Consider the following 13,512-nt stretch of genomic DNA (forward strand, 5'->3'; position numbering starts at 1 on the left):
GTTTATGAAAAAATTATGGCATGGATACTTTGAGCTTATTCTATTTTTTTCGGACACACCGTATAAACGAAATTTTGCATTTATTTTAGAACATCGATAAATCGTGGATGAAGATAATGGCGAGGGCTCACGAAACTCCCAACGCTGTTGAGTGTTGTACCGGCGACGAAACAATGGGTCAACTCCTACCGCATTTATTAGAACAATTAGAAACATGTCAAAAAAGTTTGACTGGATATTTGGGTGAATATAACGAAAAAATCTATTGGAAAAATGTGTTACTTATATATGAATATCGTTTCAGAATCGAAAAGATTATGTTTTCCCCGATTCTTTTTTATATCAGATCCAGTTTTGTTGGAAATATTGGGTCAGAGCTCGGATCCGTCTTCCATTCAACCGCATTTGCTCAGTCTTTTCGATGCAGTTTGTAAGGTAAATTTTTTCCAATTCTTCCCGTCTGTCTTATCTCTCTTTTTTCTGTCTTTCTTTTTCTCTGTCTATGTATTTAATTTTTTGTCGGCCTTTTGTTAAGATTTTATTTGTCCTTTTTCTTGTCTTTAGTGAAACATTTCTTTAGGTTCTTTCTGTACGATTTTTTCTCATTCTTTACGTCTTGTTTCTTTTTTTTCTGTCGTCTTCCCTCTCCTTATATTGTCTTTGTTTCTCTGTCTATGTATTTCATTTTTTGTCTGCCTTTGGTTAAGTTTTTATTCGTCTTCATTTCTAATACGCCTATTTATTTATCTGTCTTTACAGCTTGAAATATTTCTTTCTTCAGTCTGACTTTCTATTATTCTATCCGTTTTGTCCTACTTTTTTTCTGTCGTTTTCTCTCTCTTGATTCTGTCTTTCTGTGTATGTTTTTCATTTTCTCTACCTTTATTTAAGTTTTTATTTGTACTTCTATTTCTCGTTTCTCTCCCTGATACGCCTATTTATATCTATGTTTTTGTCTTCTTAAAACATTTCTTTAGGTGTTTTACATTTCGTCTTTTTTCATTCTTTCCGTCTTGTCTCTCTTTTTTATGTCTTCTTTTCTCCCATTCTTCTGTCTTTTTGTCTGTTTTTCTGACTATGTATTTCATATTTTGTCTGCTTTTAGTTAAGTTTCTATTTCTTTTTTTTCTCGTCTACATATAATTATTTTTATGTCTTTACAGCTTGAAACATTTCTTTAGACTTCTTTAGATTTTTTCTGTACGATTTTCTCTAATTTTTTTCTTCCATCGACTTTTCCCTGTCGATTCTACCTTTCTGTGTATATTTTTCATTTTTTTCTACCTTTATTTAAGTTTGTCATTCTTTTTTTTTGTTTTTTTCTCTTTCTGCCTATCTATATCTATGTTTTTGTCTTTTCGAAACATTCCAACTTTTTCTGCTAGCTACCAATCGAATTTTCAGGTTGATTTCGACGAAAAAAAATCCGACGTCATTGTAGCGATGAATTCGGATCTGGGTGAGAAAATAATGCTGGAAAAAAGTGTAGTATGTCAAGGAGGAGTGGAATTATGGTTGAACGCGTTGTTGAACGGCGTTAGGGAAACTGTTAAAAATGTATTAGCAGTACAATGTCAATGTTTCAACGATCCCGATTACGATTTTATCGCTGGTTTCGTAAATTTTTGCGGACAGGTAAGTTTCGATTACGACAAGATGGAAACCATTCGATCGTAAAGTTTTTTAGGCTGGTCTAGTTGGTGTACAAGTATTGTGGACCAGCGAATCGGAAGTGGCTATAAAGAAAGCCAAAGTAGATAGAATGGCGATGAAAATAACCAATCAAAGATTTCTCGATCTTTTGAATTCCCTTATAGATTTGACGTCCAAAGATTTAACGAAAATGCAGAGAATTCGTTTCGAAACTATGGTTACCATACACGTACATCAAAGGTGAGTTGGTATAAACCTAGAATGTTTTACAACAGGTGCTGGTTATAAGACACAAGCTTCAGATACTGAGTAGCTTCTTCATGGGTCTACATTCCACTAGGACCTCGAGATTTATTCTCTCCTCTCATCGAAATTGATTTTTTTGAAGAAGATTCTGAAGATTTATAGTTCGGACCTAGTTCCATCATCATCATTGTCGTTATATGAATCCCAGTGAGCGTTTTTCGATGATTTAACAGTTAAAGCAAAATAAGGTCGCTTGCCTCATTAGTCGTTTCGTGGGTTTGCCCAATTTTTTTAATGAAGGCACTCAAATTTTTTCTGTTTTTGGCTATTTATGTAGCATTTTTTCATATTAAGTTTATCTGTTATACTTCTTTTTCCATGGTTCTTCTCCATGTCCGTTTAAGTCTGCTTCGGTCTCTTTTGCCTGTTGTATCTTCTTGTTGTAGCTTCTTTCCATGTTAAGTTCCTTCTCAATAGTTCTTCTTTATGCCGCTTTCTCTTTTGCTTGTTGTCTTATAATTTACTTCTTGTTGTTGGTTTCCGTAGTGTATAATCTATCCATCTCCATTTTCGTTTCTTAATCTTTACGTCTATTTTCTCTTTTTTGGTTATGTTGTGTTCATTATTTCCCTCAAAAAATCTTGTCCAAGGTATTACATAACTCAATTCACAATTTTGTAAAAAAAAAAACAATTTATTAAGCGAAAAAATAAATAATCAAGCTTGATTTTAATAATCTGACTAACGTACTCGACGAATATCAAACTATTAAGAACCTACTATCAATGTACAAACTGCCTTAAATACTAAATCGTATCCTATATAATAACAACTCTAAATAATTATAAAATCAGTAGGTAAGGATATTTATGGTCGTTTACAGTCACATTAATATAAGATAAAAATTTATAATTGGAAATGATGCGTTAACAGGGTTTGAGTGCGTAGTCATAGATAAGGGACACTTTGAATTACTCAACTATATCGTAAATGATGTCTTTTAAAAAAGGAATATGATTTTTATCATTTCAGGGATATTTTCGATAACATTTGCAAACTGAAAGTGAAAAATATATTGGATTTCGAGTGGCAAGCACAAACTCGATTCTATTATTACGATGAAACTGATGATATCGATGTTAAAATTACAGATGTAATTTTCCTATATCAAAATGAGTATCTTGGAATCACGGAACGATTAGCTATTACTCCTTTAACTGATAGGTGCTATATAACTTTGGCGCAAGCGATTTGTAAGTTATTCTATTGAAATATAATATAATGACCAAAAATAGACGGGGAGTTTTTCGAAGGGAATTGGTGAGAAACTGAAAATATTTATAGGGATCAATATGGGAGGCGCTCCAGCGGGTCCAGCGGGAACTGGAAAAACGGAAACTACCAAAGATATGGGAAGAACCTTAGGAAAATTTGTTGTTGTTTTTAACTGTTCGGATCAAATGGATTTCCGAGGACTTGGAAGAATTTTTAAGGTAAATTCACATTTAGGGTTCCAACATTTCTCTATATATCTATTTTCTCTTTTATATCTTTTTTCAATTTTTCTTTCGTTCTTTCCGTTTTTTCCACATTTCGTCTTTTTCGCATTTATTCATTTTATTGATGCCCTTCCAGCTTTTGCTGCCGTTATTTCTGATTATCTTTCTGTATTTACTTCTCCACGATTTTCTTTCATCCTGTGTTTGTTTTTTCTGAACTCTTATCAGTTTTGACTTCTAGTCTAGTTGGCCTTTTTTTCTCGACATCTCTTTTTTTCTTCGGTCTATATGAATTTCTCTCTTTGTATGCCTTTTTTCTTTTTACTGTCTTTCTTAAAACGTTATTTCTCTCTTCAGTTTTTTCCTACGCTTTTTCTATGTTTATGTTTTCTCTCTTCTTTCTATTCTCTCTATTCTCTTTATTTCTCTTCTGTTCTGTTTTATAGACTTTATTTCTCCAAATTTTTCTCGATCCTTTTTCTCTTTTTTTATTGTTTTGTTTCTCTATCTTTCTGCCTGTCCTTATTTCTTCTTAAAGCATGAATTTCATATTTCCGTTTATTTTCTTGGTTTTTCTTGATTTCAACTTCTTTCTTGGTTTCTCTTTTGTCCTTTTTTCTGTCTTTTCATCTTCCTATCTCTCTGTAGATCTTTTTTTCTACTTTGCTCTCTTTCATCAATTCATTCTGTTTTTTGACTTTCTTTTTTAGGTTTTTTGTGTCCCTCTATCTTTCTTTCTGTTCTACTCCCCTTCTTTATTTCCATATTACTATTACTATCTATTCTTTTTTCACTTTTCCTTAAGTTTTTATTTTTCTAATTTTGTCTGTCTTTGCTCATCTGTTTAAGTGATATACTGTCGTCTCACTTTCTTCTCGTCTTTATGTCTATTCTTCTTTCTTTCTTTTTGCGTTCTGTCCTATTTTAACTATTTATATTCATATCTATCTTTTTACCATATTTACAACTTTCTAGTTTCCTTTCTTGTCTGTTCCCTTCAAACTTCATGTGTTTCTTTTTTCTGTCTCTCTACCTTTCTATCTCTATTCATTTCTTTCTGTGCTATTCTATCTTTATCTGTCTTTTTCTGTCTACACTTTTTTCTATTTCGTTTTTTTTGTATCTGTATCTGTTTCCCTTTGTTTTTCTGCATCCTCTCGGCATTTTTTATGCCCCGTGTTACTGTAATCTTTATATATCTGTATTATCTCTGATTGCTTGTTTATCTTTTTCACACTGTGTCTTACAATTATGTTTTCCAACTGTCTCGAATTAGGAGCATCCGAATCGAGTTCGAAATACAGAAAGGGAAAAGAGTAAAAATTTGTTTGTAGGGTCTCGCCCAATCTGGCACATGGGGATGTTTCGACGAATTCAATAGAATTGAATTACCGGTACTGTCTGTAGCTGCACAACAAATCTACATTGTATTGGAAGCACGAAAAGCGAGAAAACCGATATTCGTTTTCATGTAAGTTTGTACACTACAGTCCATCAAATTTTATTAGTATAAATACGAACTACTGACATTAAAAACAAAAGTTAATTCTTTTTGTTCGAACTCCAAAGATGATAATTCAAATTTACTGAGCTTGCCTCGTTAATTCCTCCATCTATTGATGGATTTCTGTGTTTATCGATTGGGCAACACTCCTATCATAAGAGTATTTCAATAGATGGGTTTTTATTTTTTATTAAGGGATGGAGACAACGTCAGTATGAACATCGAATTCGGTATATTTTTGACAATGAATCCCGGTTACGCTGGTAGACAAGAACTTCCGGAAAATTTGAAAATAATGTTTAGAAGTGTTGCTATGATGGTACCCGATAGACAGATAATTATACGAGTCAAATTAGCCTCGTGCGGTTTCAAGGACAACGTTTATCTTTCGAAGAAATTTTATACGTTATATCAATTGTGCGAAGAGCAATTGTCCAAACAAGTAAGGTTTATATAGTACATGGTTGTTCAATAAATTCTAGTCGTTCGATAAAACAACGCGTCTTTTATGTTTGAAACGGCTAGTTCTGTGGAAATCGTTTTTCACGCATGAATTTTTTAAGAAAACAAGTCATAAAGTCATAAAATTAGGGTGGATAGTTTTTTAAGCTGTGTAAGAAAGGTAGAAATGCCTTAAGAAGAAAAACAGATAGAAGGAATGAAAACATAAAAAAACCGACAGATAAATAGGAACCCAAAAGAGTCACAAAGAAGGCAGAGAAGAAGAGAAAAGAAAGACTTGAAAAGGTAAAAAGATATACCGAAAGAAACATAGGAAGAGAGACAGAAAAAGAACGAAAAACATACGAAAAGATGTAGGAGAATGGTAAGTGACATGGAAAGCCACAGAGAAAACAGGATAAACAAATAGAATCAGGGAAAAAGAGAGAAATCAGCGAGGAAGAAAGAAAGACAATCAGAAAGTTAAAAATATATGAAGACAGAAGAGCAGAGAGACAGGAAGTAAAAAATACAGGCAATAAAGAGGGAGAAAAAGTGAAGTTTGGAAAAAAAGACAGATAAAAAGACACAGATAATACAGGACAAATAAATAAAGTCAGAATATGAGAGAGATAATAAAGAAGATTGTAAAGTAGAAAAAAGACAGACAAAGGAATACTAGAAGACAGAAAAGATTAAAACAGGCAGAATGATAGAAAGATGTACAGAGAATGACAGGTAGTTAGTAAAAAATACAAAAAAAGGACGGAGATGGAGAACAAAGAGAGACTTGAGAAGAGGCAGAAAAAAAGAAAGTTGGGAAGAATAAGAGGGAGTCAGAAATAAAGAAAAAAATGCTTTAAGAAAGAAAAAGAAAGAAAGATTGAGATGCAAGAAGGTATAAAAGCAGAAAAAACGAGTTGAACCAGAAAACAGGCAGAAAAATAGGAACAGAGAAAAACACAGAGACAGAAAGTAAGAAAGAAGACAAAGAAAAAAAGCGAAGAAACATGTAAAAATAAGGAGCTAAAAGTGTAGAGGCTAAAAAGACAGAAAAAGAGGAGCCTGAAGGAAAAAGACAGATAAAAAGACACAGAAAAACAGAACAAACAAATAAAGTCAGAAGAAAAGAAAAAAACTATAAAAGAATGCAAAATAGAAAAAATTCAGACAGAAAGATACAAATTGTGAAGACAGAAGAGCAGAGGGGCGAGAAGTTAAGAACAAAGGCTATAAAGAGGAAGAAAAAGTGAAGTTTGGAAAAAAAGACAGATAAAAAGACACAGATAAAACAGGACAAATAAATAAAGTCAGATGAAAAGAGAGAAACTAAAGAAGATTGTAAAGTAGAAGAAAGACAAGCAGAAGTATTGAATTGAATAAATTCGGAAAGAAGAGCGAGTAATAGGCAGAAAAAGATGAGTAATAGGCAGAAAAAGATAAGCTTGGACAAAAAAATAGATGACAAAACACAGATAATACAGGACAAGTAGATAAAGTCAGAATAGAAGAGAGAAACTATAAAAGACTACAAAATAGAGAAAATACAGACAGAAAGATAGAAATATATGAAGACAGAAGAAAAGGGAGACAAAAGGGGGACGAGAAAAGAGCAGAAGAAAGAAAGCTTGGAGAAAAAAAAACAGATAAAAAGACACAGAGAAACTAAAGAAGATTTCAACGTAGAAGAAAGACAAGCAGAAGTATTAATTGAAGAAATTCGGAAAGAAGAGCGAGAAATAGGCAGAAGAAGATAAATTTTTTGTTTATGACAGATGAAAAAAGACAGATAATACAGGACAAATACAGTCAGAAGAAAAGAGATAAGCTATAAAAGATTGCAAAAAAGTGAAAAGACAGACAAAGATGGTAGTATATGCAGACAGAAGAAAAAGGACAGAAGAATTCATAAAAGAAGGCGGAAATAAGGCCATTAAGTTTCATACGTGCCCATAAAAACTTCTTTTCGAACGAAAGAGCTTATTGAACACTCGGTATGCGTGCTTAAGATTGTAATTGGAAAATCTGAATATTGGAGATAAAAGAAATAAATTTCTATATTTTTTTTTCGTTGTTAGGTTCATTACGATTTTGGGCTTCGTAATATTTTATCCGTTTTAAGAACTTTGGGTGCACAAAAGCGCGCGAATCCCGCCGAAACTGAGGAAGTTGTAGTTATGAGAGTTTTAAGGTAAATCTACTGTTTCCGATCCAAAACATAATTATTCGTGTTAATAAATTTCGAATAATATTTATACAGAGATATGAATCTAAGTAAACTAATCGATGAAGACGAACCGTTATTTTTATCTTTAATCGAAGACATGTTTCCCGGTATAAAATTGACGACGAAATCGTGGAAAGACTTGCAGAAAGCGGTCACTCATATTTGCGACGAATTAGGTTTGGTCAACTATCCTTCGTGGAACTTGAAAGTGGTGCAATTGTACGAAACGTCGCTCGTACGGCACGGACTCATGGTATTAGGTAAGAGATTATATCATAAGCATAAATATTTTATATATTTCTATTTTTTTTCTTTAATAAGCATCAACTTCTATCGTTTTTCTTCCTCTTTTTTTATATCGTTTTTTTCTGTTTCTTTTGTATTCCTGTCTTTTATTTGGAATTTATTCCTCTTTCGTCCATCTTTCTTCTTTTTCTCAATCTCTCTGTTTTTTCTTTCTTCTCCCAAGCCTTCCTTTAAGTTTTTCTTCCCCTCTTTTCTTTGTTCCTTCTCTCTCTCTCTCTCTGTCGTTATTGTTTTGTTGCCCTTTCTATTCGTCTTTATGTCTTTCTATCTTCTTCAATTATTTTCTGTCTCTCTTTTCAAGTCTTATCATATTTCTTTTTGTCTTTTTTCTTGTTTTTGTCTCTTTTTTTCTAACATTATTTCTTTTCTATGTCCTTTCTCTATATCTTTTCCTGTTTTATCTGAGTGCTTTATCTCCCTTTTTTCTCCAAGCTTCTCTTCTTCTGCTCTTTTCTCGCCTCTCTTTCTGACTTTTTGTCTCCCTTTCCTTCTGTCTTCATAGATTTCTCTCTTTCTGTCTGTCTTTTTTCCATTTTGCAGTCTTTTATAGTTTCTCTCTTTTCTTCTGACTTTATTTATTTGTCCTGTATTATCCTCGTCTTTTTATGTGTATTTTTTTTCCAAACTTCACTTTTTCTTCCTCTTTATAGCCTTTGTTCTTAACTTCCTGTCCCTCTGCTCTTCTGTCTTCACAATTTGTATCTTTCTCTCTGTATTTTTTCTATTTTGCATTCTTTTATAGTTTTTTTCTTTTCTTCTGACTTTATATGTTTGTTCTGTTTTTCTGTGTCTTTTTATCTGTCTTTTTTCTTCAAGCTCCTCTTTTTCTGCCTTTTTAACGTCTACACCTTCAGCTTCTTCTTTTTACATGTTTCTTTGCTTTTTTTCTTTGCTTTTTTTCTTTGTCTTTCTAACTTTCTATCTTTTGTGTTTTTCCCTTTTCCTATTTTTATGCCTGTTTTTTGGTTGTTGTTTTTTCTGTTTTTATACCTTCTTGCATCTCAATCTTTCTTTTTCTTTCTTCAAGGATTTTTTTCTTTGGTTTTTTTTCTGACTCCCTCTTATTCTTTCCAACTTTCTTTTTTTCTGCCTCTTCTAATTTTTTCTATTTTTTACTCACTACCTGTCATTCTCTGTACATCTTTCTATCATTCTGCCTGTCTTTATCTTTGCTATTTTCTATTATTCCTTTCTTTTTTATGTCCTTTCTCTACGACGTTTTATCTGTCTTACTTTCCTTCTGTATTTCTTCCTTCCGGTCTACTTGTCGTTTTTTCTTTCTATCATTCTTTTGAATAACTGTTAGATCAAGTTATGAAAGATTCACAGGACTTGATTAAGATGAATTATTCCATGGAAATATATTCGTTTCAGGTCCTACAGGTGCTGGAAAGACAAAATGTATGTTGACGTTGATGAAATCTTTGACGGAAATGGGACAGCCACACAGAGAATTACGTATGAATCCCAAAGTAAGTATGACTGCGTTAATGCTGTGATTTCTTGATATACTTGTATATATATGTTGTATAATATAGTATGGCCGGCGTCGTAAGATGGCGAGCGGCTGTCTACCCGTCACAAGCTAAAGCCTTATCGTCAATTCAAATATTATCACGGATAAATTTATTTCTTTTAAGGCTATAACAGCGCCACAAATGTTCGGAAGATTGGATGTCGCTACCAACGATTGGACCGATGGAATATTCTCAACTTTATGGAGGAGAACTTTGAAATTTAAGAAAACTGATTTCTGTTGGTGAGTATTTGGGAACAGCGTCATCTTTAAAGAATACCGGCTCTCGCAAACCGACCCTTTATAAAAACTAATTTCCAAGTGCGATTTTCCACGACGTGAGTTATAGCTGGATATACATATAATGTAGTTGATTTCATTTTTTCTTTGCGACTTTCCAACATATGAAGTTCATCTTTAGAAGGCGAGCTTTTTTTTATATCAAATTGTGTATGTGACTGGAAATGATTGAACTGAATAACTAAATTTTGGAACGTCTGGCGTTTTTGGGAAAGTAGAAAATAGTTTTTGAAGTACGAGTATTTGATAATGCTCAAAAAGGGGGTCAAAACGAATATATAATGAAGCAACTCTTCTTTATTAACCATGTTTTTGCTAATCATCTTCGATTGTGAGGGATGGAATCAACTTTCCTCATTATAATTCTATTGGAGAACGTCGAGGATCAGATATTTTCCATGGTTTTTTATAAAGTTGACGAAATAAATGATTGTTGTTTTACTAGGTTTACATTCAACCAAATTAGTTCTTGTTCCTCTTGTATAGTCTACTAAAACTTCATTTTGTCAACATGAATAGCACAACGTTATCGAGACCTTTCATTGGATGGTACTCTTTGGTAAGATTAAGCTCTATCTCTAAATAGATACGCATCTTAGCCTGCAGGAAATAGAGTTCATTCTGTTAATCTTTTTTGAAAGATACAGATCGTTGTGATCTGTAATTGTCTCCAAATTGCACATCGTCACATGAACTGTACATTCTCGACGTGAACCTTATCATGGACAGTCTCGCACTCGAGCTACATCCAATTCAATCGAGATATTGAGCTGATTAAAGAAGGTCAACCGGTCCACATACGTAGATTTCTAGGAATTAGGCGGCCATAAGTCGAAATTCCAATAATCGACTAATGACAAACAATTTTTTTCCTGGAATAGTAGACTACCTGACGAACAATAGCCAACCCCACCCACATCCCTAGACTGCGCGAGCGCGCTGCATTACTAGTCGAAACTTGATTGTCTCACTTACTGCACGTGAAAGTTCTTGACGCCCTTTTCGTATATCATTTTCTTCGGTGAATATTTTATGTGTCGTCTCATATTTGCTTGTTTAAGTGATGGGTACCAATAATAAAGGTAAGTCTTTATTAAATTAATATGAAATTGTATTAAATATATTATCAATAAATGACTTAATGAGCCGTCAATAATACCCTTTTTTAGAAATGTTTTTTCTTTATTTTTCAATTTCAATCGAAAAAAAACTTTACTTCCTCACCTTTCCGAGTTACATTTTTGATTTCATTATATAGTATAAAGTTTTATAAAGAAAACTGCTTAAAATAAGCTGCTAGTTTTAAAAATAAACAAGTTTGAAATTTTTTTGACAAAAATAGGAAAAAATTAGATTTTATGTTTTTGTGTTAATATTATTTTTTTATTGTTATACCTGTAGGTTCACCTGGCTGCTCGGGGGTGAAAATGTTGACTCGTAAATACCTCTACGAATTGTTTGTGGTGAGGAAAAAAGTAAAATCGTGTGGCAAAATTCAACTCCATCTTCATCTAGATATTGCCGTCCAATAAGATTTAGATTCGTAAAAGAATCTACGGACATCACAAAAGAAGAAATCAATTATGTAAAGAATAGTGTAAAAAAAATGATGTATGTCCTGAAGCTCTTGAATTTGGCCTTTCCGTATTACATGCAAGAATCCGGATACTCGAAAGTGTGCTGCATTTAGAATATAAATTGCCCGTGAAAAAATATCGCGAGAGTCGAACCGAAGAAGAAAAAAATCTAGAAAAGCAGAAGAAACTTGATATTCAGCAAAGATTTAGAGAGGAGACAGGTCTCTTAGTCGATATGCCAAAAAGTAACTTCGGAAACACAAACGATGGAAATACTAGCAGAAGATTCTTCGAGAACCCTGAATTGGCTGCAGAAATCACTGGGATAAGTTATGACTTGATTATTAGATTAAAAGTGATATTAGAAGCCATATCAAGCGGCCATAAGATTGACGTAGCAAAATATGATAAATAGGCCATGGAAACTGCGAAACTATTTGTTGACTTATATGGCTGGCATCCTATGACTCCAACGATGCATAAGGTCTTAATTCATGGAGCTTCAATAATAGAAAATTCGTTGTTGCCGATAGGGCAATTTTCGGAAGAAGCTGCTGAGGCCCGCAATAAACATTTTAGGTCTTATCGCCTAAATTTTGCTCGCAAGTTTTCGAGGGAAGAATGCAACTTAGATATTTATCATAGGTTACTATTAACATCCGACCCATTTATTAGTTCCATGAGAAAGAGAAAATTATTTTTGCCTGAGACAATGCAGCTATTAATTCCTGCTGTGCCAAACCGACCAATGGAAATTGATGAAAGCGGCGAAAATTTAAATGTAGATGAATAAGTCTCCAATGTATGATTGATTATTTTTAGTGATTATCTCTTTAGCTTATGTAACTTTAATATTGTATAACGAATGTAAAGATCCTTTTAATAATATAATATATTTACTCACTTATTAGAACAAAATAAACTTTGTTTTATTTAATAATACATACCTGAAAGTATTACTAAACGTAGACAGCTGTCCCTCCTTGGGGAAAGCCGTGAGTATGTCATATGTATTTTCAATATAATATTAAAAAACACTTTGAAATCAACTACGATCTCGAATAAAATATTTTTTGATAAAAAATCACAAGTAGGTGCGCCTAACCACCGTGCACCAACAAATAATTTCGATGAGTTATTCCAAACACAGAATTCTTTTTATGTAACTATTTTGTAATATAAATATCACATAAAATAATTTTTGCCGCCTAAATCCTGAAAAACATCTATGTGCAGTCGGCATCTTATGATATAATTATTTTCAGGCTAATTCTGGACGGTCCAGTCGACGCGGTGTGGATAGAAAATCTAAATTCCGTCTTGGACGATAACAAAACTTTGACTTTAGCTAACGGCGATCGTATAGTAATGGCGAACAATTGTAAATTAGTATTCGAACCGGATAACGTTGATAACGCCAGTCCTGCTACCGTTTCTCGCATGGGAATGGTCTTTATGAGTTCGTCTGTTCTTCCTTGGTCACCTATATTGGAAGCTTGGTTGAAAACCAGATCTACGCAAGAAGCCGATTCGATAAGGAATCACTTTAACAGATGCTACGACGATCTACACACTTATGTCCAAGCTAGATTGAAAGCTAAGATGTTCGTTAGGGAGGCGTTGTATATAAGACAGAGCTGCGATGTTCTGCAAGGAATTTTGGATATATCCGAGGAATCGAGTAAGTTTTTTATAATATCCAGTTGTTATATAAAAACTGTTCGATTTTTGAATTACAGAAGTTTGGAATGACAAACAAATCGAACGCATGGTTTTATTTTCGATAATGTGGTCGTTGGGTTCGTTGTTGGAATTGGAAGATAGACAAAAATTGGAAGAGTTCGCCGTTTCGCATCCGTCTAAAATGGATTGGCCTAAAGTGCAAGAAAACGAAACTATATTCGAGTTCGTCGTGAATCCGGACAATGGAAGGTGGGAGCATTGGACTGTCAGAGTGGAACCGTTTATATATCCTCCGGATACTGTCTTGGAATTCACGAGCATTCTTGTACCTAACGTAGATAATGTGAGAACAGCGTTTCTTATACATACTATAGCGAAACAATCGAAGGCTGTATTGTTGATTGGTACGTAATCGATTTTTTTGGTTCAGTATACTATTATATTATCGGTCAAAGGTTTTCGCCCAGCCCATAATCCATTCATTAAATTTCAAACGTTGCCTTAAAAACCAATGTTTATATTTGATCGTTGACGATAATTTCTTCGGTGTTTATTATTGT

General features: G+C 33.3%; 1 protein-coding gene across 1 annotated transcript in view; it reads left to right on the forward strand.

Moving 5' to 3' along the window:
• LOC130447104 (dynein axonemal heavy chain 8) overlaps positions 1-13,512 on the forward strand; it is an 85,952-nt gene that overhangs the window by 24,379 nt on the left and 48,061 nt on the right. Inside the window, 14 exon segments of the mRNA XM_056783761.1 lie at positions 90-243; positions 305-435; positions 1,405-1,635; positions 1,688-1,893; positions 2,932-3,152; positions 3,244-3,392; positions 4,733-4,869; positions 5,098-5,344; positions 7,422-7,534; positions 7,604-7,830; positions 9,251-9,348; positions 9,517-9,635; positions 12,535-12,950; positions 13,009-13,356. Of these exon segments, the coding sequence (XP_056639739.1) occupies positions 90-243; positions 305-435; positions 1,405-1,635; positions 1,688-1,893; positions 2,932-3,152; positions 3,244-3,392; positions 4,733-4,869; positions 5,098-5,344; positions 7,422-7,534; positions 7,604-7,830; positions 9,251-9,348; positions 9,517-9,635; positions 12,535-12,950; positions 13,009-13,356 (2,797 nt within the window).

Source organism: Diorhabda sublineata, chromosome 7 (genome assembly GCF_026230105.1).
Source record: "Diorhabda sublineata isolate icDioSubl1.1 chromosome 7, icDioSubl1.1, whole genome shotgun sequence".
NCBI lineage: Eukaryota > Metazoa > Arthropoda > Insecta > Coleoptera > Chrysomelidae > Diorhabda > Diorhabda sublineata.